Below are 21,206 nucleotides of genomic sequence, written 5' to 3'. Positions count from 1 at the left end.
TTCTTCATCCAGTCATCAGTCGATGGACATTTAGGTTGTTTCCATGTCTTGGCTGTTGTAAATAGTGCTGCTATGAACATGGGATGCATGTGTCTTTTTGAGTTAAGTTTCCCTCCAGATACATGCCCAGGAGTGGGATTGCTGGATCATAGGATAAGTCTATTTTCAGTCTTTTGAGGAACCTCCATACTGTTTTCCACAGTGGCCACACCAAACTGCATTCCCACCAGCAGTGTAGGAGGGCTCCCTTTTCTCCACAGCCTCTGCAGCATTTGTCATTTGAGGACTTTTCAATGATGGCCATTCTGACTGCTGTGAGGTGATACGCCATGGCAGCTTTGATTTGCTTTTCTCTGATATTTAGCAATGTTGAGCATCTTTCCATGTGCCTGTTGTCCACCTGTTTGCCTCCTTTGCAAAAAATGTCTGGTTCGGTCTTCTGCCCATTGGGTTTGTTTCCTTTCTTGTTATTGCGTGGGACGGGCTGTTTGTATGTTGTGGAAGTTAAGCCCTGCCCTTGGATGTTTAATAGGCTGGTATGTGGGGCCAGGCCAAGAGGACTGTGTTTTCCTCTCTGCGAAGTTTGCCTTGTTCGGGTAGCTGAGTGGATTCCCTGGACCCACAGAGCATACTTACCCTTTCACAGAGCTTTTATTCAGAGGCAGAGGAGCCGAGGCAGGAAGACAAAGGAGCAGGCAGGCCAGCACCGTGGGGGAGGTGGACAGAAACAGCCCAAGCAAAGTCCTCCACTGCTCCACCGCTCTGTCCCCGGGGCTGTCGGGGAGGGGAACTGGGTTTCCAGGTGACTCAGGCATACATGAGAGGGCAGGGGTCAGTCATGCCTCTGTGGCCACCTAGTTAGGGCAGCGGGCCTAACTGGTTAGGCCAGTCGTAAACAGGCAAATTCTAAGAAACAGAGCCTGCGGTAGAGAGGGAGACTCGTGAACCTTCACCAGAACATCGTAAACCTCCCTGCGCTTATCTTGGCCAAGAGTCCAAGACCAGACTTGCAGGCTTCCCGGAGACACAGAGTTTGCTTCCAACAAGTTGTACAGCAACTCTGTCCCCCGACTCCTGGGGGCCCCCAGCTGACCGGCTGGCCACAGTCCTGGCTCTCTGGCAGTCTGCAGGGAGCACCCTGTCTCCTGGGTTTTTTATTTTTTTTTTTTCCCTACTTCCCCTCCAACTCAGCCACCTGCTGAGAAAAATGCCTATTTTCCTCAGATTCAGTTTTGCAACATGTTACCAGGGAACTGCCCCAAAATAAAAGCTGTATGATTTAAACACTGAGCCCGTTCCGTGAGAAGAAAGAGGTTTGACTTATGATGAGCAGAACTCACAAGGGGGCATCTAGGAGCTTTGTAAAGGATGCAAAAAAAAAAAGTGCCCAAGATTTCCTGCAGAGATTTAAAAAGATCAGGGGAGCCAGCTCGAACTCTAAATTGGAAGCAAAGCTGTTTGCATTGTTGGTTTTTTATAGGTGGGACGAAACTTGGGGTTTTTAAACAAGAAAACAGAAGAAGGGTGTTCAAGTCTGTTTATTTATACTATAGGGTTTTTTTTTTTTTTCTTTTGTGCATGTTCTCTGGGTGGGGAACGTGGGGATCTCTGAAAACAGAGAGAAACATATTTCATTCTTGTCTGCGGTGGCCCCTGGTTCCCGGGGACGTATGATAGATTTAAAAGGCTAGCAAACACGGGACTGTCCCCTAATAGACGTGTGGGGTGCTGCGGGGTGTCAGGTCAGGGCTGAGGGACTCCGGCTGGGGACGGACCTTAACGTGAAGCCTGTCACGTGTCACCCTCCCTACTGTCACCTTCTCTGATGGGCTTCTGTCCGTCCCAAGACGTGTAAACCATCCATGCAGGGAGGGTGCGTTCCTCAGGGACCGGGCTTTCCCATACTCACGGCTGCAGAGCAGAGCGTCAAAGCAAGCGGAGAATCTTCACCCCAAGAGCAGGTACGGAGTCAGTCTCCCAGCCTCGCTGTCCCCACAGCGCGAACCGGGGACCCAGGGCAGATGCCTTCAGGATGTGTGTAAGGAGGGTCCTCCTACTGACGTAACAAATCCCCATGACTTAGTGGCCCCCGAACAGCACAGGATTATTATCTCAACGGTTCTAGATGTCAGACGTCTGACTTGGGTCTCACTGGGCTAAAATCAAGGTGTCACCACGCCTCCTTCATTGCCTGTGTCAGATGGACAAGCCACAGGGGTGGGGCTGTGCACGACACGGGCTGGAACTGATTTACAGAAGGTGCTGGTCAGGTTGCAGGTATTCAGAGAATGTAAGCTGCCAGCCCTCTAAGTGCTGGAAGGCTGCTACACCTGGCCCTGCGCCCGCGGTTAAAATGTTCCCTCCAGACACTGCCTGCTCATTGGACCATCGTTTGCTAAGTAAGTCTTTTACTTGAGCCATAAAAGGCGGCATCAGAAAGCTTGCTCAGGTCCATAAAGGTTCTCTCACCTTTGTGTTGAAGGGCCTAAGCCTGGTTTTGTTCAGGGCAGCCCACCTGAAAGGGTGCCTTTCTCGATTTCCAGTTGTTTCTATGGATGACTCTTGAGGGTAGGAGTTGTGGCTTCAGGCATCTGGATCATCCCCTTCAGAGGCTGACTCAACTGAGAGCAATGCCCTTTCTGCTCCCATTCCTTCCTCCTCTCTGCTGCCTGGATTGCCTGTGTGTTGCCTGGTGCAGCGGCAACCATGTTGCGACCACGAGGCAAAGGACGGTAGCCTTCCAGGGAGTTGGAAAGGGGCTGCCAGCCCTGGATTGATTCCCTCAGATTAGCTGGGAGATAACACACCCCTCTCTGGTTGACACCATTTTTATTCCTGGTGTCTGTTACTAGCGGCTCAAAGAAGTGAAGCCACTACGGGCAGTGGTCCTAATGTGTGGGGTTGAGACCACCGTTTGAGATCAGACGTACAGGAGCAGACACAGAACTCTTTTATCTTTTCTCTGTTACCTTCAAAGAGTAGGTGTAAATACGTCTATGTGCCATTTTGTAGGGCTGTTCACGGAGGCACTGAAATTCCAAGCAGGCTTTAAGATTGATGGGTAGAGAAATTGGACACTGGCACTAGGGTACCCCCTGAGCTTTGGAGGAGGACTAGAAACAGCATTGTTTGGGTGTCCACTGTGATCCTCTTGTTCCATAGATGAGAAATCTTAACAGCCACTCCCTGGCCACATCATGCCTCTCAAGAAAGGGCAACTTAAGCGAGGACCAAGGTTGTAGACTTTTTTTTTTCAGTCCAGTTACTGTCTCCGGGGTCCTCTCACAATCCTGGCTGTCACGGGAGCTGTCCCTGTCTTTTTTAAACATTGATTTCCCAGATTTGTTGAGGTAGACTTGATACATAAAATTGTATATATTTAAGGTACAAGGTGATGGTTTGATACATGTATACGCTGTGAAATGATCACATCAAGTTCACGCACACAGCCATCACCTCATACAGTTGCCGTTTTTGTGTGTCTGGTGAGAACGCTTCAGATCTCCTGTCTGAGCAAATTTCAACTACATAATACATTTTTATTAACTGTGGTCACTGTGCTGTATCTTCAATGCCAAGAATGTGTTCATCTTATGGCTGGAAGTGTGTCCACTTGGACGGTGTCCCCAGCTCCCTCACCTCCCCGTCTGTGGCAACCACCAATCAACACTCTGCATCTATGACTTCGTTTTTTGTTTTTGTTTTTTAAGATTCCACATATAAGTGAGATCATACAATATTTGTCTTTCTCTGGCTGACTTATTTCACTTAGCATAACACCCTCAAGGTCCACCTATGCTGTTACAAATGGTAAGACTTCCTTTTCATGGCTGAATAATATTCCATTGTGTGTATATACATCTACCTACCTATCTATCCATCTACCCATCCATCATATCATTTCTATTTATCCATCTATCCATCCATCCATCTAATCAATCTATATTCATCCATCTATCCATTGTATCATATCTATCTACCCATTTGTCTGTCTGTCTGTCTGTCTATACATATTTATCCATTTTCTTTATCCGTTTATCCACTGATATGACTCTTAGGTTGTTTCCATGTCTTGGCTATTGTAAATAACGCTACAACAAACACAGGGGTGCAGATAAGTCTTCAATATCCTGTTTTCATCTCCTTCAGATAAATACCCAGATGTGGAATCGTTGGACCACACGAGAGTTCCATTTTTATTTTTGATCCCCTTCCCATGGTTTCCCACAGTGGCTGCACCAGTCTACATTCCCAACAAGAGTGCTCAAGTTCCATCTTCTCCACGTCCCGCTCCACGGCTCTCATCTCCTGTCCTTTTGCTGAGAGCCCTGCGGACGGGGCAGATCACATCGCCCTGGGGTCTCACTCCTGGCTGCAGGAGCACAAGGGGAAGGTTCCACAGCATGGCTGCAGCCATGGCTTCCACATGATGTTCCCCAGAGAGAACTGAGGGGGCACGGGGCTCAGGGTCTCCCTGTGCGCCTCCACCGCCTGGCCCACCCTGGCCACCACCGCATGGTACAGGGGCTCAGAGCCGGGGGACAGGGGCCGTGCCTCCGAGGGGTCTCTGGAGAGGTCGAAGAGCAGAGGGGGGTCATGGTGGGTCACCCCCTCCCCAGAGCAGGGGCACACACTTCGCCCGTAGCAGGCCCCCGCTCCCTGGGGGTGGAACCGTGGCGTGACGTAATGGACTTTCCAGAGTCTTCCACCTGAATGCAGACACGGGGTCGGTCAGGGCAGGAGAAACCTGCTAACTGAACACCCAACCAGGTGCCTGCACTGGGGAGTCCAACGTCCCATGTCCAGCAAAAAGAGGACAGAGAGGAGGACACGGCAGATTGTGTAAGTCTGACCTCACTGCTGTCAAATCAGTGTGTATGTATGTGTGTGTGTCTATGTGTGTCTGAGCATGTATGTGTGTGTGTGTGTGTGTGTGTGTGTGTGTATGCTGTTCTCCAGGGACGGACAAGCAAAGGGACTCATTCCAAGGTGCTCAGGGGGCTCTGTGTGGGGGTTAGACCTACAGATGCCCTTAGAACGTCCTTACCCTGCCTCCCTATTTTTAAGTGCTTGGTGCCCCCGTATTACTTTTATAAACAGAAGCAGGAAGGCCATCTCAGCAGTCTGCCTGGCAAGGTCTTGCTGTGTGCTGAAGGGGCTCATGGGGATTCATGTCAGATAATAAACCCAGTGAGAGGGCGCCACAGACTGGAGCCCACAAGTCCCTTCCTTCACGATGGGGTCAGCACCAGCCAGCATCCTTCTTGACATACCAAGCAACTCTTTTCGTCTTGTAAGAAAGGGATTGGCTCTGTGAGGACGAATGTCACGTGTCAACAGGGCCAGTGTCAGGTGGCCAGATACATGGTCAGATACTAGTCTACATAGCACCTCGAAGGTGTTTTTTAAGATGAGAGTAACATGGAAATCTGTAGATGGGGAGTTAAGCAGATTGCCCACCAAGGTGGGGGTGGGCCTCAGCCAATCAGTTGAAGGACTTAAAAAAAAAATACAGAGGTTTCCCAAGGAAGAAGGAATTCTGCCTCCAGACTCCAGCACAGAAATTCTGCCTGAGTCTCCAGGCTTTGGAGTCAAAAAGCCAACATCAACTCCTGCCAGGCTGCCATGAAGATTACAGACTTGCCACACACACACCCCCAGCCCAGCCATGTAAGTCAATATCTTAAAATCTACCTATCTGTCATCTATCTATCTATCACTTTTCTATCTAAACTATTATCTATTCATCTATTATGTATCTTCATCTGTATCTATTCACCTATCATGTCATCTTTTTCATCCGTCCATCCATCCATCCATCCATCCACCTACGAGTCCATCCATTCATCCATCCATCTATTCATCCATCCACCTACCAATCCATCCATCTACCCATCCATCCATCCATCCATCCATCATCCGTCCATCATCCATCCATCTATCCATATAACAATCTATCCATCCATCCATCCACCATCCACCCATCCATCTCTCCACCCATCTATCCATCCACCCATTTATCCATCCATCCAACCATCCATCCATCCATCCACCCATCTATCCATCCACCCATCTATCCATCCATCCATCCATCCATCATCCATTCAACCATCTATCCATCCATCCGTCATTCATCCATCATCCATCCACCCACCCATCCTCTCAGTTCCATTTCTCTGGAGAACCCTGACTAATACAAACCTCCCCCCTCCCCCAATCATAGGTTAGGTATCTACTCACTCTCCTTCTCATGCCAGCGTGCAGCGTGGAGATATTTCCCGCAGTAATGAAACAGGAACTCGTGTGCCGAGTGCTCAACGTCTCCTTGTAGCAAGGGCATCAGGCTGTGGCCATCCATCACCCTGATTCAGTGAAGAGACCACAGGAGGGAATCAGGCTGAGCCCACTCAGGCTGCATTTTCAGCCTGGGACCTTTAGAAGGCTAAGGCTGCCAGGACTCCAGATGACATTGAGTAGAGGCTTGCTGGCAGCCCTGGGCAGAACACACAGGCGCGCACGCCCAAACACACACAGACACACCGACACACAACATTCTGATCTCAGATACTAGCATAGAATCTTCTTAAATTCCAGCTGGACTGCCCATGCCCTTAGACTGAACTCTAGGGCTGCAGAAATCTTTTTAAAACATTACAGGTGCCAAGATACGTGGTCACCTGTGTGAAGTGTCTGGACAGGGGACCCAGTGATGCCCCCATGACCTGATGGTCCTTCCTCACAACTCATCCTTTTTCAAAGTCCATAATCTGGATTTAATGTAGAAATGTGGTAGCTTTCCCTGCAACCGAAACCCACTTTTCACCTTCTGCTTTATTTTAAACTGTACCTAAATGGGATGGTTTGACTTGAAGTCTGAGTGTCGCTGTGAAGGTGTTTTGTAGGTCTAGTTAACATTTACAATCAGTTGACTCTGAGTACGGACGATCACCCAGGATAACAAGGGTGAGCCTCAACCGATCAGTTGAAGGCTGTCAAGAGCCCAGACCGAGGCTTCCGGGAGAAGACAGAATTCTGCCTCCAGACCGTAACATAAAAATCTTGCCTGAGTTTGCAGCCCATTGGCCTCCTAACATCGGGATTTCCCTTTGCCAGCCCCTACCACTGCATGAACCAATTCCTTAAACTAAATGTCTTATTTCACACAGATGCGCACACACACACACACACACAATCGGTCCTTTCTCTGGAGAACCCTGATGATACACTACTAAACTAATAAATAAATGAGATGCTTCTTTTGACCATAAAAAATGAGGATAGGATACATCATAATTATGCTTCACACAGGAATATTTACTGGTTATCTTAAAGTAAAATCAAATCTTTATAAAAATATTTACTTCTGTTTTTTCCTCTTGTATTAGAGGGACTTTGGGGCCCTGGTAAATCATTTTAAAATCATTGTGTCATAGCTTCATCAACAGGTAGCCGAGACTGTATTTCAGGAGATTATTGGAAGATGTGGCAGCGAGATGCCTGAATCTCCCCACTGTGACGCCGACATGGCATAACCTCGGCAACACTGCAAATCGTGTAGCTTGTCCCAGCTGTTCACTTAATCTTACATTTTTACCGAGTATGGTTATTTTATGTTACGCCGTCCCCTATATTTCAGGACATGAGAATTTTTCAAATGTTCTCCTGTTGTAGGTTTTTCCCCCCTCCAACGTGGAAGAGGAAGGGGAGCCGTCTCAGGAATTAGGGAGGAGGTGGTCTCATCCCCCACGTACCTGTCCTGGGGCACCTGGCCACCCCCCAGCTGGACCACGGTGGGGAAGACGTCCATCAGGCTGGTGGGCTCGTGGACCACTCGGCCAGCCGGCAGCACCCCGGGCCACCGGAAGATCCCCGGGACGCGGATCCCGCCTTCCCAGCCGCCCATGCCTTTGCCACCTGGAAGTCAACGACATCATGAGGGTTCCCCAGGAGATGGCCCCGTCTACAAACACACCTGGGTGCACCTGGGTGCACGCGTCTATACACAGACACCCACATCTACAGACGCACAGGGTGGCAGCCTGGAGGTCCCCAGAATGGCTGCAACCAGACTTGTCCCTTCCCCACCAGTAGGGGGTGCCCGTTTCTCCTTGTGAAATTTGGTGGGTCTTTGTAGCCACTTCAATAAGTGGGAGGTGGCAGGTGTGACTTCAGAGGCAGAAGTGGTGCTGGGACTTCATACCCATGGACTAGGAGGCTGCCCTTACCCCGAGACTTCCTCTTTGGGGGTGGAGGGACTGGGAGCTGGGTCTGGGAACCTTCCGTCTCTCCTAGCTCATCGCACCTCCCGCCTGTTTCTGAACCGACCCCTTCTTCATTTCTAAGGTGACCCTCCCAGGGACCCCTGGTAATGGGTTGGGACCCAGACTCGCTCTTGAAGAAATCCAAGTCATTAGGCATAAGGCAATGTGTTCATACCGCCTAGGACCTCTGGGTGAAGCAATCAGGAATTCCAGCGGGAGAGTTTTAAACAAGGAGAGACGTGTTCACAGTCTCACTCGGGCGCCGCTGCTTTCCTGGGGTGCACATGGTAACCCTGTTGCATTTTCACCTTCTGCGGCTGCATAGGAAGTCACTGCAAGGTCCACGGCTTACACCACCACCCAGTTGTGCGGTGTCAGCTGTGCAGGGGGGAAGTCTGCCGTGGCGTGGCTGTGTGGTCTCCTCTGGGGTCACGCAGTCTGGAGTCAAGGTGTCGTTGGCAGACTATAATGCTGTAGGGTACAACTGCCGGGAACGATCCAATTCAGCTACACGTGAGCCTCTTACATCTTGGGGATGTAACTGGCGGATGGGAGGAAGGATTCACATCCAAGTTCGTTCAGTTGTAGGAAAAATCCAGCTCCCTGTGGCTGTAGGACTGAGGTCCCCATTACATCCTCGGGCTGTATGTGGCGGATGGGAGGAAGGATTCACATCCAAGTTTGTTCAGTTGTTGGAAAAATCCAGCTCATTGTGGTTGTAGGACTCAGATCCCCGTTTCCATGCTGAAGAGGGCACCGTCAGCTTCCCCGGGCTGCCTGCATTTCTTCTCAGGGACGTGGTCCCTCCATCTTGAAAGCATCAACAGTTTGTTGAGCTCTTCTCATGATTCACCTCTGTCTGACTTTTCCTTTTCCATTAGCCAGAGAAAGCTCTCTGGCTTTAAGGGTTCATAGCGTTAGGCCAGACCCACCAGGACATTCCTCCTACCAGCCTAGAGGACAGCTGTGCTGTGTTACACAGTGCCATCATGGGAGTGCTATCTCGTCACAGTCACAGAGGCCAGGGGGCGGGGAGGAACATTTTTATCTTCATTATTCATTTGTACATCTCCCTCTTCTACTGAAATGCAAACCTTTTAAAGAAGGGCATGCCTTTTTACCCCTCTTGGCACCGAGAATGTGAATGCATAGCAGGTGCTCAAGAGTTCCCTTGGACTAAGGCTCAAGGATACATTGTACAACACAGCGAACGTCACCAATATTTCATAGTAACTTTAAATGGTGTATGAGCTATTGAAAGTATTGAACCACGATGGTGTACACCTGAGACTAATATAATGTTGTAAATCGACTATACTTAAAAAAAATTCCCTTCGATAGAGCATCTTCTTTTTCACTTCTACTTGGTCACCAACATTCCCTGCTGGAAGTCATTTCCTCCATCACACAATCTGTCCTTGAGCCCCAACGCCCATCGCTCTTACCTCTGTATATGCCATTCCATCCGCCCAGCTGGCTGTGTTCATCTCTTGCCTCCAAATGTCCTCCGTGATCAGAGGTAAAGTACGTGAGCGTCTTGTTTTTCAAACCGTGTTCTTCGACGGCATTGAGAATTTCCCCTTTGCAAAAAATGGAACATTCCAGAGCAACGTAAATAAAACCACATTGGTGAATTCCACATAACCCCCCGTTCCCTTTCTGAATAAGTCACTTCTTGCCAGTCAAGAAAAAGGAATCACGGTCATGCAAGTGCTCCGTGTGAAGGCGTATCTCATTTTTCTTCCGATACCATAGGATTTAGAATCCTGCTGGCAAAAACATCACTGATCCAGAAGCACATAGGTCACCAACAGAAGGCTGTCCTGGCACTCTGTGTGCGTGTGTACACACGTCCACGACAAGCATGTGTGGGTGGGAACGTGGTGAGAAACTGTGATGCGGGAGGAAGCCAGAGCTGGGAGTATCTACGCGTGTTGGCCTCTGGGGTCAAGACTCAGCACATGCAGACGACCATGTGTAAATCAAGCGATCGCGTTATCCGTGGGGATCCCACGGGCGTGAAAAACACAGAAGGACTTTTAACCCCAAGGGAAGGTGCAGTGCTGAAAACGCAGGGTTTTGGAAACATGATGTCATCTGCCCTCCTGTTTGGGGGCTGTCTGCCTCTTCACGTGGCCCTGTGTACATACCACCATGCTTGTGTGAGCGCACGCTGTGATAAACTCCAAGGGTTTCCACGCCCACCTTCTTTTAAGAGTGTACAGTGGGTCCTCTGCAGGCTTTCTTGAAGCCACAAAAGGAGGGTGATTTGGGACCAGTGTCCCGAAAGGCAGCAAGACTGCCCCACTTTTTGTAATGTCGCGTGACGGTTTGGCATCACCGACCTTCTCGAAGGGCGGTCTGGCGCCAAAGCAGAGCGAGAAATCGGAAAGGCAGAGGAACGCGTGCGTGATATGGGAGAGGCTTCCTCCCACTGTTTGCCTTTTCTGTTCTTTGCTGCACCCCAGTTCTTCGTGAGATGGCTCAACCTGTCACCACGCTCTCGTGGGGAGGCCAAGACTGAAGGAAGTTGAGCCGTGCGGGGACTTACCCACGAGCCAGTCCATCTCCTCTACGTTGTCGCCGTACAAGCCATGCTGACTCTTCCCAAGAAACTCCTTTGTCGTCACGAGGGGAACATGCACATGGAGCAGGGACACCACGAGCAGGAATGGCCCGTGCTTGTTTCTGAAAGAAGAAGAAGAAAAAAACACACTTCAGGTAGAAGACCATCTCTTTCCACGCTCGCTGACCCACGACTTCAGAGTACAGACTCGAAACTCAAGCTCTGGAAGCCAATCCCCATGCAAATGTTGAATTCCTCAAACCCACTGGCTCACAGGGCTGCTGGATGGGATCCCAGGGATGATCAAGAGACTCAGATGCTCGGAGAACTCACCGCCCTCAGGATGGGATGCTGTCCTTACCTTTCGATGTAGGAAACGGCTTCATTTAGCAGAAGCCTTCCGGCTCTTTCCAAAACCATGGGCTGCTCTGTGACCTCGTGGTTTCTCATCAGGATGCAATTCCAGCGGCGGGCAAACCCAAAGCTGGCGTACCAGGAGACAAAGAACAGGAAGAGCAGGCTGGCCGCCCCCAAGACTGCTTTCCAGGAAATGAAGAAGAGCCCACAGGCCTTGCCAGCCGCGAGGGTGAGGACCCCCAAGGCCATCATCTGGGTGTAATGCCGCAGCCTTGCCCTCGTGGCTGCGTCCAGTTCCGGGGATCTGCCCGGGAGACAGTCGTTGACGAGGGTGAAGGGCATGCCGAAGAAGTAGTCAAACCCGTGGTTTAGCGGGTGGTGGCAGTGGTCGGTGCGCGATTCGCAGTTTACGCCCTGGTGCCATTTGCCTGAAGATAAAAGCCAAAACTTAAAAAAAAAAAAAAAATACACTTCAGGGACTCTGATACAAATCACCTTCTGAGAATAATTTGGATGTTCCGACAGAAAGAAGAAAAATGGTAACATTTGAAAGAAGAAAGGAACAGAATAGAAATTCGAAATAGAAAGGCACACTGTGGATTTACGGTATTGGTCTTTAAATGCACACATTACACTTCATAAATACGAATGAACGCATCCACGGAATATGGATATCAAGTGACTGAAGGTTTAAGCCCTTTCCTGCAGCATTTGAGATTAAGAGCTTGCAACCCTCGACCATTCTGCTACACTAAGTAACTTAGAAAATACAGTTTACAGATTTTTGTATTTTTACTTAAAAAAACTTGAAAAGGGGAATTGACACAAATAATCTTAGGACAGAGAAGTTAACAGGCTCCTTCCACTAGCTAGTAATCACAGGTAATTTTTTTCCCAATGGCAGTAATTTTTACAACAATTGAGGTAGGACGCCCGCATCTCAAATTCCAGGAGAATGTCCAAGAATTGTGTTGTCTATGGGCACTTTGTGTTTATTTCATGTACCACAGACTCCTAACCAGCTTACATTTAGCTACAAAACCGGCTAGAACAAGCTCCCACCTGCAATTTGCCCAAAATTCCAAGTGGAGAAGTTAAACCAGGTCCCTGCCCCTTCTCCTTCCTACCACTTATAAACTATCTTCAGAGTCTGTAGGAATCTGTCCTAGGACCTAACCCAGGGATCTACCTTTTTTATCCTTAAGGAAAGAAAAATACTGGGGCGCGGTGAGGATTGTGGACAGAAAGTGAAACAGAAGCACCTCCCAACAGCAAAGCTTTCCGCCATTTGGTTTTGTAACCCTAAGGGTTTTGAGGTGGGAGGTGGCCATTTAGGGAAAGAAAATCTGTAGAGATTTCTGACATATCCCAAGAGGAGAAGATGGATTTGTCCAAGGAAGGAAGGAGGCTAACTGAGCAAGATTTTGAATTAAAATGACTCTTCAAAATACATGCACCCCCAGTGTTCACAGCAGCAGTATTTACCATAGCCAAGACATGGAAGCAACGTAAGTGTCCACCGACAGATGCCTGGATAAAGAAGCTGTGGTCTATTTACACTATGGAATACTACTCAGCCATGAAAAAGAATGAAGTAGTGCCATTTGCAGCAACATGGATGGACCTAGAGATGATCATACTAAGTGAAGTAAGTCAGACAGAGAAAGACAAACATCATGTGATATCACTGATATGTGGAATCTAAAATATGATACAAGTGAACTTCTTTACAAAACAGAAACAGACTCACAGGCATAGAAAACAAATTTACGGTTACCAAAGGAGAAAGGCGAGGACGGAGGGACAAATTGGGAGTTTGGGATGAGCAGATGCACACTACTGTATATAAACTAGATAAACAACAAGGCCCTACTGTAGAGCACAGGGAACTATACTCAGTATCTTGTAATAACCTATAATGGAAAAGAATCTGAAAAAGAATATATGTATAACTGAAACACTTTGCTGTCCACCTGAAACATCGTAAATCAACTATACCTCAACTAAAAAAAAATTTTAATGACTCCACAATGAGAAAAATTCCAACACAGTGAACAATTCAAGAGTGATCAGATGGATCAGGCACTCGATTTGAGTTCTGATATAATTTTTTTTCCCTCGCAGGAACACAGGTTCCTCTGATTTCTGATGGTCCCACCCCCTGAAAAACCCGAGCAGCGCTCATCACCGCACCGATGAGGCCCGTGGCGTAACCTTGCTGCTGGAGGACTCTGGCAAACGTGGTCTCGTTCTCGGGAAGTCCGCCTGAGCCCGCGTTCCACTGAAGGGCCCGGTACCCGTTGCTGGCTTCCATGCCTGTGGGGTGGAGCAGAGCAGAGCGGATGTGTTCATTTCCCATGGGCTACGGTTGAGGTTCTCAATGGCAGATTGAGGTTCTCAAGGGGGGATAATTCTGCACCCCCACCAGTGGACACTCTGCAGGGCCTGGAGTGGTTTGGTTGTCACAATGAGGGGAGGGGGGATAACAGCATCCAGTGGGTAGAAACCCTACAGTGCACAGGACTCCCCACCCCAGAGAATCAATCAGTCCCAAATGGCAGCAGTGCCGAGGAAGAGAAACCCTGGACATTCACATGAGAGACAGTCTGCAGAGGGATCAATTAATCAGTTGATTGATTAGTGTATCTATCAATTGATTGATTTATCTATCATCTATCTATGTATCTATGTATCTATCTATCCATTTATCTATCCATCCATCCATCTAATCTATCCAATCTATCTATCCATCTATCCATCCATCCAATCATCCATCCAATCTTTCTATCTACCTATCTATCCATCCATATAATCTTATCTATCTATCCATCCATACATCTAATCTATCTACCTATTTATCCATCCATCCACCTAATCTATCCAACCGTCTAATCTATCTATCCATCTATCCATCCATTTAATCCATCCCTCCATCTAGCCATCCATCCATCTAGTCTTATCTATCTATCTATCATCTATGAATGAATGACGGTGCCTCTTAACCAAAGACGACTTTGCCCTCCAGGGGACACCTGATAATACCTGGAGGCATTTTTGGTTACCACAACTTGTAGTAGAGATAAGAACAGTGGCTAGTAGCGCATAGTTGGCGGAAACTTACTCCCCAGGACCTCAAAATGTGACTGCATTCACGGATGGGGGTCTTTAAGGAGGAAATTAAGGTAAAGTGAGGTCATAGGGTGGTTCCTGATCCCATAGGACTGGGGTCCTTGTAAGAAGAGATGAGGATCCAGACACACGCAGAGGGATGACCACGTGAGGACACAGAGAGGAGACGGCCATCTGCACAGCAAGGAGAGAGGGCTCAGGAGACACCAGCCCTGCTGACACCTGGGCACACTGAGAGATTGCTGGGTCGGGGGGTACACACACATTCACCTGGTGCAGACGCTGACAAACCAGTGTCCACAGTGGTCCTACCCGGGTACAGCTGCACCCACGGTGTTCAAGGATCTCCTCTCGCTCTGTGTCCTTGCCAACACTTGAGACTGTCTATTGTTTTTGTGCAGCCACTCTGCTGCATCTATGTTCATATAAAATTTTTTTAAATTATATTTTGAACGGTTTCTTCCTGTTCCCCGTCACTCCCTTTGTACGTACTTTGGACCCTCTGGAATGTACCCGTTGTCCTCACGTCAAACGTTTTGACATGGCTCTCTGTACTAATTTTCTGATGACTGCTGTAAGCAATCACCACAATTTTGGTGCCAGAAAATGAGGCAGATTTGTTTTCTTGGGTTTCTGGAGGACAGAGGTCTAAAATCAAGGTGTTGGCAGAGCTGTATTCACCTTAGAGGTTGCCTGCAGAGCTGTATTCCTGGGGGAGGGTCAGGCTTAGGGTGAGGGACATAAATTTGGTGCCAGAAAGCAACAAGGATTTATTTCCTTGTGTTTCTGGAGGCTGGAAGTCTAAAATCAAGCTGTCGGCGGGACTGAATTCCTCTAAGAGGATGCCTGCCTTCCTTTGCCTCCTTCTGCATCTTCCACACACGCTGCTTCTCCTACCAGGATTTTTGGGATGACACTGGACCCACGTGGATAATCCAGGGTCATCTCCACGTGTTAAGATGCGTCCCTTAATCACATCTTCAAAACTCCCTTTGCCATATTAAAAAAGAGCAATATTCATGGATTCTGGGCGTGAGGATGTTGTGGGCTGCTCTTCTGCACCCCAACAACCTCCCAGAACCCACCTGAAATCATGACTTCACGTCAAGATTGACTCAAGTATTTTAAGCAAATAACATCACATGTAATCAGCTCTGTCCGGAGAGTTTCAGCCCTTCAGCATTCCAAATAATCATACCGTTTTTAGAAAAAAAACATTTGTTTTCCTTTTGGCAGGACTACGTACCCCGTACTGGGTATGCCATCCCAGGACAACGGAACGGCAGCTTCTGTTTTCACCGTCCCCCCCCCGCCGAATCTCAACCATCACCACCCGATGACTGGGGACAGTGAACGGGGGTGGGGTGGGGACGCGCCCTGTCCCTGGCCGGCCCCCCCCCCCCCCCGGCACCCACCTGATCTGAGCGCGTGTCTGCCCGTGAGGAAAGACGCTCTGCTTGGGGTGCAGAGCGGGGCGGCCGCCAGGTGCTGCGTGAGCCGCACGCCTTCCTGCGCGAGTCGGTCGACATTGGGCGTCCTGAGCAAACCACACAGAGGCCGCCGTCAGGACGCGGTCGCGCAAGGGGACAGGGGAGCTCATGCCCGCGGGGAAAGCACCCAGATGGTAGGGGCGCCCCTGGGCTTCAGAACGAGTTGTATTAAGTGTCCTGCAGAGGCAGCTGGACCCCCACTTCCAGAAGTTTGGAGCAGAGACGGAAGCCGACACTGTCACATGCACACACCCCGAAAGGGTCTGAGGAGGCTTTCTGGAGGCGACCGCGGCGGGCTCCCACGCGGGCCTGAAAGGCCTGCTGGCTTGCGGCTGTCGCTGCGACGCGGGTGCTGGCCCAGGATGAGCTGGCGTGGTCCGCGTTTCCCGCCAGCCCGGAGGAGGGGGCGCTGGGCTTCCTCGTGGGCTAGTCCAGAGGCCGGGCACCGGCGCGAGAGGGCGCAGGAAGGTCGGAAAGCCGTCAGCAGGCAGGCAGCAGCGAAGACGGGGACTCCTCGTTACAACGGGGACCCCGGAGTCCCTGCGCTCAGCCCCTCCACCCCACAAGAAATCCCCCCATGGCATCCCCGACAACGGCCACCTGGTCTCTGGTCACTGGGAAACAGGGCAGCCCGTTCCGTTTTTGAACAGTGTGTTAGAAACTTGTTTTGTTCTATAGGGTGGATGGGAAGGTCTTAAAACCTTAGCGATTTTTCTTCACATCTTTGGGGCTGACAACTTTAGACCAGTGGCTCTCCAGGGGGACAACTTTGCTTTAGCGAAATCTAGGGGGCATTTTGGGCTGTCACAACTCAGCGAGACGGTGCTCGTGGCATCGGTGGGTACAGACCAGGGACACTGCTCAAAATCCTATGGTGTACATGGTGCCCCTGTCACGCAGAAGTCTCTAACCTCAAAGATCAATAGGGCTGACCTTGAGGAACTCTGCTTTAGCATAAGGGCCTATCTATCTATATATCTAATTTTCATCCATCTATCCATCCTTCCGTCCAACCAACCGTCCATCCAACCATCCATCCATCCAAATATCCATCCATCCATCCATCCATCTGTCCAACTATCCATCCATCCATACGTCCGCCCAACCATCTGTCTGTCCAACCATCTGTCCAACCATCCATCCATCCAACCATCCGTCCAACCATCCGTCCAACCATCCATCCATTCATCCATCCATCTGTCCACACATCTGTCCATCAATCATCTGTCTATCTATGCATCTACCAAACATTTGTCTCTTACAATGTCTTCGTGATCATCTACACTGGGGAATGGGACGAAAAACACCATAGGTCTGAACCTCAGTAGAGCACCTTCCTCCTGCAGAATCCTTTCCCTCCACTTGTTAAAAGATTATCTTAAAAAAGGGGGAAAAAAAAAACATGCTACTTCTTTAATACATTTAAATGTGATGTAAAACTTTTGTGCTTCTCAGTCAACTGAAGATCATTCCTTTTTTCCCTTATCAAGTTGCTTCCCAAACATGGTCCTAAAACATTACTCTAGAGTGCCTCTCATTCCTGTATGCATTCTTTTCCTTTTCAATAGCACTCTGGCCTGTGGAATCAGTTACTTTTATTTTTAAAAAAAGCATCTGAAAATCACATAAATATGCTGAGAGATCTCTTGCTGCCTCTAGGGAAAAAGATGGGGTAGCAGCGTATGAGTGAGATTTGCTGGGAGAGGAGACAGCTTCCCTCCCTGTTACAGCAATGCAATGAACAGGTATCATGGTTATTCACAGAACTACCCGCTCAGTCTGTAACCCGTCTCTGGGGTAGCGTTGCTTTCAGAGCATCAGGGGGTCACTTTAATATTTTGCATCACGGAACTGGAAGGGTCCATCCAATGACCTCCTAACCCCGGAGGAAACACGCAGGCTCAGAGGAGCTCAGGGTCTGGGACCCCTGGCAGAGCCATGCAGGAGCAGGGTCAGCACCACCGGGCTGCTCCTGGGACTCCCTCTTCTGTCCTGACCCCCGGTCCCCTGACCAGCCTCAGGCTACATGATCAAATTAACTCCCTAAGGAGGGAGAGCCGGTGTTACCAACACAAACCCCAGCCGAGTTCCAGTTCCGAGGCTCTTCAAGCCTGTCCCCGCCTGCAGACGAAAGCAGGAAAGGTTTAACCCAAGGGGATAACTCTGGATCCGTCTCTCCATGGAATCTTTCAGCTCTGCTCCCTCCGTGAGACCCTCCTGAACATTTAATGATTTAGGACAAAGATAGTCAATCTCTGGCCGAACGTCACCGTGGGTCTATTTCGGGAAGTCCCTCTGGAGCTCAGGGCGGTTCTGAAGTTTTTCAAGAGTTGGGAAAAATAAACAGAAGAAAAAAGAAGGGTAGGACCTTATGTGACCCATGCAGGCTCTCACAGTCCCATGTGGCCCCTTACAGAAGAGGATGGCTTATATTAACCCCTAATCTGGAATAAAAAATTCTTCCAGCGTGTCACCCTAGGTGATCTGGGTTGCATCTTAAATCCAATGAGTGTGTTTCCAAGAGACAGAAGACGAGAGACAGAGACACAGAGGAGAAGCCATGTGGAGACAGAGGCAGAGACATGGGGGGGGGGGGGCACCAGCCCAGGAATGGACTCCTGGAGCCCCCAGAAGCTGGAAGAGGCAGGAGGACCCTCCCTTGGAGCCTCGGGAGGGAGCGCGGCCCTGGGACACCTTGACCTCGGATGTCTGGTCTCCAGAACTGGAGGAGGAGAAATTCCTCTTCTTTTAAGGGCCCCAGTTTGTGGTCATTTGGTACGGCTACCCCAGAAAATTAATGCACCCCTCCACCACTGTTCATGTTGTTTGAAACGTTTAGGACTGTCTGCCTGTCGAAAAATAATTGTTTTGGTGCTGAGATTCAAGGCATTAAAGAATCTCCTAACTTCTACAGGCAGATTTTAAATGCATCTCTCTCTCACACACACACACACCCCACCTGCACCCCCAGCCCGTGGTACCTCAGTGTGTCGTTCCCATAGCAACCAAGGTCCCCAATGCCAAGATCATCTGCCATTATCAGTAGGATATTTGGTTTAAACTCATTTGCTGCTTTTAATTCGCACGTCCTCAGAAGGCAGCTCACAGTGACTAAAACCGCCAGAAACTCCCTGCAGAAAAAAACACACCAAAAAGGGCAGAAATAAACGTCTGTCGGCTGGAACGAAATGTTGGCATTTCAAACCAGGTTGCTGGGACGGTATCCGCATTCCAGCCACGTTAGGATCTAACAAAGGACAGCCTCCAACTTTCGACTCCTTTTGTCCCAACTGCTTGCATAATAAACCGTCCTGAGCCGCAGAAACCTTGACCGCGCTAGGTTTTTGTATGCTGGTTTGTTTTGGAAAGTCGTGGTCGGCCAAAGTTCAGTTTCTTGCACTGAATTCACCCAGGCTCCTCGTCCCCACCACTTTGTAACTACGCCAGTGGCGTTAAAGTCACTAGAGGCCGGCCTCTGAGATGGGGCGCCCGCCTTGCCGGATGCGCAGGGCGGCCCGGCCGCGCGGCCCACCAAGGGTCCCCGGCACGCCCACGAGGGAGGCGGGCCCGGTCGGGGCAGAGGGGAACTCCCATTTTTAAAGGATGCATATGGGACTACAAGCAGCCCAGACATGACAGGGAGAAAGCACAGCCGTCTCCACCAGTCAGCTCACGGACTGGAAAGGCACGTCTCCGGAGAGGTCAGGAGCGCACCGGCGCCCTGAGTAACCGCGGGCCGGAGCGTCCCGGGGGTGGATCCCCGCGCGCCCGGTTTCCGGGCTCCGGGCTGCACGTTCCAGAGGGTCCCGGGGTGCGCAGCACGGCCCCCGGTGCCGTCCGCGTCCCCCGAGGGCGCCCCGGCGCGCCCCGGGGATGGGGACCTGGCCTGGGGCGCCGACGGCTCTTGGCCGGAGAGTTGGGGGCCGCACGGCCGCGCTGCGGTGGGGATGGCAGCGAGGGGAGGGCCAGGGCGCGGACCGGGCATGTCCTATTGGGTCGGGCTTCGGGGACGCGGTCACGGGACGGGGTGTCACAGCGCAGGCCCGGGCGGGCCCCCGCTTCCGGGCTGGGAGGCCGCGGCGGGGCGGGGCGGGGCGGAGGGCGGCGGCGGCGGCGGCGGCGGCCGCCCCGGGGGCCCGGACGGGGCGTGCCTCAGAGAGGGCGGGCGGGGCCCTGGGGGCCGGACAGCACGCGCCCTGGGGGGACGCCGCGTGCCCGGTCCCCTCCCTCTGCGCAGCCTTCCCTCCGCCTCCTCCCGCGTCCGGTTCCTTTCGTCTGGTCTGTGGGTCTCCCCCACCCTCCGTCTCGTGGGAGAACCGCTGCCCCCTCCCCAGCCCTTTCGTCCCCCGTGTGTCCGGGGCACAGAGCTGGCCGCCAGCTGCATGCCGCGGACTCCGAGGCGCACGCACGGGGGCCCACGCTCGCCTGGACGCCCCTCCCCTCTCCTCCCGCGCCCCCCAGCCCGCGCCCCCCACCCCGCCCCGGGATGGAGTGGGGACCTCGTCCCAGGACCCCGCGCACCTGGCCGGGAGCTTGGCGCGTCCGCTCTGCGACGTGGGTCCCATGGCCGAGCGCGGCCCGGACGGAGCGCAGGACCTTGCCCCCAGAGCCGTGTCCCGGACCCGCCCACGGAGTTGCGCGGTCCGTTGCGCCCCCTCCCTCCCTAATCCTCTTAAAACTCCCGTGGCCTCCAGGGAATTGAGCTTGCAAACAGGTTTTCCTGGGAGGCTTCCTGGGGGCGGCGCTCCCAGAGACTGGGGCCAGGGAGCAGCTGATTGACGCCGGCTGGGCCGCGGTAGGAGGGCAGGGTGTTGCTAAGTGGTGGTGGGTCCCGTGCTTAGCAGGCAGGAGGTCCTGGGTTCAACTCCCAGTACCTACCTTTTAAAAGAAAAAAAAAGGGGGGGGGGAGGAAAGGGGATGGGAGGGGAAGGGACTCTGTTACCCATCACAGGGAGCAATCGTTTTAGGAGTTCGTATGGGACAAGGCGTGCCAGTGTCCCCGGCTGTAAGGAAAACCCGTAAAGGCGTCTACTAGGCCTGCCGCAGACAGTCTCTGCGGGACACACACGAGAGGGGTGCCTGTGTGCGCCCCAGGGGTCGCTTCTGAGGGCTTTTATGGGGGTGGGGAGGAGTTGGTGAACAAAATGGGCTGGGGGCTGTGTGATCAGCTTGCACACAAGTGTTCTGATTGGTTGTGGGTGAGGTAAGGAGTTCAGGGTCTGTGGAGCTGTGGACTGGAACAAACCAGCTGAGCTGCTGTGAGATTAGGCATTACCTGGGGCTGTTAGTTTGTTAGGGCAAACACGCCCAGGAAAGAATGTACTTGAGCGTTTGAGGGCTCTCAGGCAGACGTCTGACAACCCAGGAATGAAAATTAGGCTTTGAAGGACGTCAGGTGGCCCC

General features: G+C 51.2%; 2 protein-coding genes across 3 annotated transcripts in view; one reads left to right on the top strand and one right to left on the bottom strand.

Annotated features, from left to right (window-relative positions):
* Positions 1–13,905, top strand: part of LOC105097369 (glycogenin-2) — a 47,838-nt gene extending 33,933 nt beyond the window's left edge. The window contains exon 12 of the mRNA XM_064482634.1: positions 13,309–13,905. The gene's annotated coding sequence lies outside the window, so the exon portion shown is untranslated. The remainder of the gene's footprint in view (positions 1–13,308) is intronic.
* Positions 1,553–20,621, bottom strand: LOC105097370 (arylsulfatase D). 2 transcript variants are annotated; one of them, XM_064482632.1, is made up of 10 exons: positions 20,325–20,621; positions 18,785–18,934; positions 15,729–15,850; positions 13,378–13,500; positions 11,189–11,612; positions 10,813–10,949; positions 9,707–9,841; positions 7,752–7,914; positions 6,241–6,362; positions 1,553–2,056 (listed from the first exon to the last, which is right to left on the bottom strand). In XM_064482632.1, the coding sequence occupies exons 1-10, from the start codon at positions 20,366–20,368 to the stop codon at positions 2,028–2,030; spliced, it is 1,449 nt and encodes a 482-aa protein (XP_064338702.1). In that variant the 5' UTR covers positions 20,369–20,621; the 3' UTR covers positions 1,553–2,027. The 2 variants fall into 2 exon arrangements, with proteins under 2 accessions (XP_064338702.1, XP_031301882.1); XM_031446022.2 differs by lacking the exon at positions 1,553–2,056 and adding an exon at positions 4,173–4,709 and having other exon boundaries at positions 20,325–20,423.
* Between the last annotated feature and the right edge of the window lie 585 nt (positions 20,622–21,206).

This window comes from Camelus dromedarius, chromosome X (genome assembly GCF_036321535.1).
Source record: "Camelus dromedarius isolate mCamDro1 chromosome X, mCamDro1.pat, whole genome shotgun sequence".
NCBI classification, from domain to species: Eukaryota; Metazoa; Chordata; class Mammalia; order Artiodactyla; family Camelidae; genus Camelus; species Camelus dromedarius.
The sequence above is the reverse complement of the archived record's forward strand: the minus strand, read 5'-3'. Positions and strand labels throughout refer to the sequence as shown.

Coding starts and splice junctions, on each gene's coding strand:
- LOC105097370 (XM_031446022.2), bottom strand. CDS start 20,368: ATGGGACCCACGTCGCAGAGCGGACGCGCCAAGCTCCCGGCCAG. Junction 13,501..15,728: donor CAGACACGCGCTCAGATCAG/GTGGGTGCCGGG, acceptor TCCACCCCACAG/GCATGGAAGCCAGCAACGGG. Junction 4,710..6,240: donor ACGCTGGCATGAGAAGGAGA/GTGAGTAGATAC, acceptor GTCTGCATTCAG/GTGGAAGACTCTGGAAAGTC.